This window comes from Rhincodon typus, chromosome 45 (genome assembly GCF_021869965.1).
Source record: "Rhincodon typus isolate 14 chromosome 45, sRhiTyp1.1, whole genome shotgun sequence".
Lineage (NCBI taxonomy): Eukaryota > Metazoa > Chordata > Chondrichthyes > Orectolobiformes > Rhincodontidae > Rhincodon > Rhincodon typus.
The window spans coordinates 479,551-484,315 of NC_063376.1; the positions used below are offsets into that span (position 1 = coordinate 479,551).

A 4,765-nucleotide genomic window follows, 5' to 3' on the forward strand; every position below is an offset into this window, starting at 1 on the left:
CACACACTGCCCAGAGACACAGAGTAACAACGCGCACACTGCCCAGTAACACCGAGTAACAACGCACACACTGCCCAGAGACACCGAGTAACAACGCGCACACTGCCCAGTAACACCGAGTAACAACGCGCACACTGCCCAGAGACACAGAGTAACAACACACACACTGCCCAGTAACACCGAGTAACAACGCACACACTGCCCAGAGACACAGAGTAACAACGCGCACACTGCCCAGAGACACCGAGTAACAACACACACACTGCCCAGAGACACCGAGTAACAACGCGCACACTGCCCAGAGACACCGAGTAACAACGCGCACACTGCCCAGAGACACCGAGTAACAACACACACACTGCCCAGAGACACAGAGTAACAACGCGCACACGGCCCAGAGACACAGAGTAACAACGCGCACACTCCCAGTGGCACCGAGTAACAACGCACACACTCCCAGTGGCTGTCCCATTTGGGATAGGTAATAAATACTGTTCTAGCCAATGACTCCCACTCTCGGTTGCGTGTCAGATACCCTGCGACTGTGTCCAGGGCTGTTAGCCCTGATAAGGTAATTGAAAGGTGAGGATATTATATATTACTTTATAAAAAGCACTGATTACATATCCTCCTCTTCAGGACAGCAGAGAGCTCCACAAAGGTGGGTTAAAATCGAAGTCACTCTGTGCCCTGAGAAGCTTGTGTTACTCAGTTGGTGAAGCAGCTCACCTGGTCCGTGGAGCACCGGAAAGCCACTCCTCGTGTTTCTCAAACGCTGTCAGGTAAGACGCTATCTCCTGAAAGTACAAATCATGGCATAGTCAGCGACCTGCCCCATGCTTCTGAAAGCTCTACCTGGGGAAATAATGCACTGTAGGTTTCTGTTCTCTTTTAGCATTCAGCACAAACACAGTGTGCCCTGACACTCCTAAAGGAGTTTACAAACACAGTCACCCATCTTCTCCTGCCCAACCAAATGCCCCTTAAATGCCCAGGTGACGGGGCAAATTTGATCACCAGATCCCAAGTTGTGCTGATCTGAAGTTGACACAAATTAACTTCCAGCAGGGTACATCTGTAACAAGTTCTCACTTTCCTTCACTTCTCAACGTCAGATAACATCAATAGGTTACTATTGAGGGTGAAAGCTTGAATCTTTATTTTCAATATCTGTAATAACAACGTTTCAAATACTTAATCTGACAGTGTCAAATAAATTGTTTTATTTCTCCTTTTGTGTCTGTCATAGTATCGTAGAGCTGTACAGCACAGAAACAGACCCTTCGGTCCAACTTGTCCATGCCAACCAAATATGCTAAATTAATGTAGTCCCATTCGGCAGCATTTGGCCCATATCCCTCTCAGCCCTTCCTATTCATGTACCCATCAAGATCCCTTTTAAATGATGCCTTTGTAATTGTGCCATTGTAATTGGGGATGGGTCTTGATTCCAGGTTTCCAGTCAGTTCAAGGGCACAGACTGGCACACAGATGATGGGCCAAAGGATCCTGTTCCATGCTGTAAGGCTCTATTTTACAACATATTACTGTTGTAGAGACATACAGCATGGAAACAGACCCTTCAGTCTAACCAGTCCATGCTGACCATAATCCCAAACTAAACTAGTCCCACCTGCCTGCACCTGGCCCATATCCCCCCAGACATTTCCTATTCAGGTTCTTATCCAAATGTCCCTTAAATTCCTAACTGTTCCTGCATCCACCACTTCTGCAGGAAGTTCATTCCACACACAACCCACTCTCTGAGTAAAAAAGTTGCCCCTCATATCCTTTTAAAGTCGCTCCCATCTCATCTGAGAAATATGTCCCCCTTGACTTGAAATCCCCCACCCTAAGGGAACAGGCACCTGGATTTAACCTTATCTATACCCCTCATGATTTTATAAGCCTCTATAAGGTCACTCGTTACCCCTTTGCTGTTCACATCTATGGTTGCTTGGAGTTTTGTGGCTGTATTCCATTCCTGAGTCCCTGGGATCTCACACTTTGTCTACTTTTTTTTTGAAGAAAGGTCCTTGTCCAAACAGTGACATGAATTGGGCAGTCTGTTCGAGAATTGCAGCAAAGCACATTAGAACATTATCAATTTCCTATATCCTGCTTTGTTTAAAAAAAAATTGAAAGAAATAGGAATGATTGAGATGACCATGAAAGCCTGGTTTTTGCTGTGAGCAGTTTTTGTAAACTAAGCAATGGTCTGTAATTACACACAGCACCCTCTCACTAATGGCATTGTGTGTTTCCTGAAGGCTTGGTGATTGGGACTGGAATATTTTGGGACGTTGTGTTTGTTTAAATATAATAGTTGTGCAGGGTGCACAGAACTGTTAATAAACTGACATGTTGCTGTTCCGATTGAGTGTGGTAGTCAGAGAACCCCAAACGCAGAAAACCCTAAGGATGTAATACCATTTTTATAGCAAGAACAGGGCAGCATCTTGTAACGAGGCTGGATGGATAAAGTGAAAGTTAGTGAAATGATAAATTCTGACAATTCTTCAATAAATGAGGGGTGTGGATAGGGTGAATACCAAGGTCTTTTCCCCAGGGTAGGGTAGTCTAAAACTAGAGGGCACAGATTTAAGGTGAGAGGGGAAAGATTTAAAAGGGACCTAAGGGGCAAATGTTTCACACAGAGGGTGGTGCGTGTATGGAATGCGCTGCCAGAGGAAGTGGAGGCTGGTACAATTACAACATTTAAAAGGCATCTGGATGGGTATATAAATAGGAAGGGTTTAGAGGGATATGGGCCAAATGCTGGCAAATGGGACTAGATTAATTTAGGATATCTGGTCAGCATGGACGGGTTGGGCCGAAGGGTCTACTTCAGTGCTGTACAGATCTATGACTCTAAATGCTAAATGTTTAAAAAACAATTAGAGTTCACTCTGAGCTGGTGCCTTTCCTTATGAGGGAGTTGAGTTTAATGCCTCAAACCATCTTAAAACTGGAGGTGAGCAAGTGGCCAGTATTAGAGGGGCACATTGATCTCAGCGGGGGAGGGGGAGGGAGAAGCAAGAGAGATAGAGGGTGAGAGGGAGGGAAAAGAGGGTGAGAGGGAGGGAAAAGAGGGAGAGAGGGGGGGGGAACTGAGGGGGGGGGTGGAAGAGGGAGACAGCAGGAGAGAGAGACACTAGGAGAGAGGGATGGTGGGTGGAAGAGAAAGGGAGGGACTGTGGTGGGTGGAGGGGGGATGAGAGAGGGAAGGTGAGACAGGGAGGGCGAGGTAGGGTGGGAGAGACACAGGAAGGCAGAGAGTGACAGAGAGGAAGGGAGGGAGGGAGGGAGGGGAGGAAGAGAACGGGAGGAGGTGAGAGGAAAGGAGGGAGTAGAGGGCGGGGACGGGGAAAGGAGAGAGTGGGAGGGAGGAAAATAGAGAGGGTTGGGGGAGGCAAGGGGTGGTCAGAGAGAGGGAGTGAGGGAGGGGGTGAGAGAGGATTTGGTGAGTGTTTGGGGACAGACTGACAGAGGCTGTGGGAGGTAGGAAAGGCAGGGCTGAGGATTTCACAAAACTGGTTTCTGATACAGAAGACAGGCTCACCTCATTAGTGTTCCATCGCTGTCTCTCTTTGGGCAAAGCTGCACATTTTGGTAAACAGTCCATCAGTTTGTTGGGCAGAAACACCTTGATGTGGTTATTATTTTCTGAAAGAGAAGGGAATTCCCATCAGTGCCAGTAAGAGATGTCGGGATACGATACTGTTTGAGACAGTGACCCAGGAACAAACTCCATTCTGTTTCTTTGTGCAAGTTATCATTTCTTCAGAAATTAAAGGAAAATGTGTTCTCTCCAGCTGAAAGAATGTTTCACTAGCTCTACCAGATCAGGTAGAACAGACTCCAGCTACTAACGTCTTTAAAAACAATGGAACACACACACCAACTTGAGATTCCACTCAGCCCATCGAGCCTGCTTACCCTGCCCTGCAACAAGCCCACGGCTGGTCTGATCGCCCCACCCTCCATAACCTCTCACCCTCTTACTCATGAATCAAACCCCTTCCCCCCCACCTTAAAAAATATCCTCGGAATCTGCTCCCATCACCTCCTCATGGAGAGAGTTCCCAAGAGTCACCAGCCCCCTGTGAGATAAAGATTCTCCCCATCTCTGTACTAAATGAGGAAGGGGATATGCTCTGAAAGCTTGTGATTTCAAATAAACCTGTTTGTCTATAACCGGTGTTGTGTGGTTTCTAAAGGGGTGAGCCCCTCTTTTTCAGCACTGAAAGTGGAAACTTCCTCTCCATATCCACCCGGTCAAGACCCCTCAGGATCTTGTATAGTTCTATCAAGTCACCTTTAACTCTTCTAAACTCCAGCAGAAACCAGCCCAGCCTGTCCAACCCATCCTGATAAGACATCACCCTCACTCCAGGGATTAGTCTGGTAAACCTTCTCTGGACTGTTTCCAACAGATTCGCATCCCTCCTTAAATAAGGAGACCAATTCTCTAACAGAGTTCTCTCCATGTGGTCTCACCAGTACTCTGTATAAAGTGTACGCTCCCTCCTACTTTTGTATTCAATTCTTCCCTGAGCACTGTGGCTCAGTGGTTAGCACTGCTGTTTCAGTGCCAGGGACCCGGGTTCGATCCCACCCTCGGGTGACTGTCTGTGTGGAGTTTGCACATTCTCCGTGAGTCTGTGTGGGTTTCCTCCGAGTGCTCCGGTTTCCTCCCACAGTCCAAAGGATGTGCAGGTTAGGGTGGATTGGCCGTGCTAAATTGTCCCATAGTGCCCAGGGA

The 4,765-nt window shown here is 47.4% G+C and overlaps 1 protein-coding gene across 1 annotated transcript in view; it reads right to left on the minus strand.

The window, feature by feature from the left end:
* Nucleotides 1-4,765, minus strand: part of LOC109925017 (calmodulin-binding transcription activator 1-like) — a 53,454-nt gene that overhangs the window by 47,679 nt on the left and 1,010 nt on the right. Inside the window, exons 2-3 of the mRNA XM_048620010.1 lie at nt 3,563-3,672; nt 730-797 (exon numbers count right to left, since the gene is read on the minus strand). Of these exons, the coding sequence (XP_048475967.1) occupies nt 730-797; nt 3,563-3,672 (178 nt within the window). The remainder of the gene's footprint in view (nt 1-729; nt 798-3,562; nt 3,673-4,765) is intronic.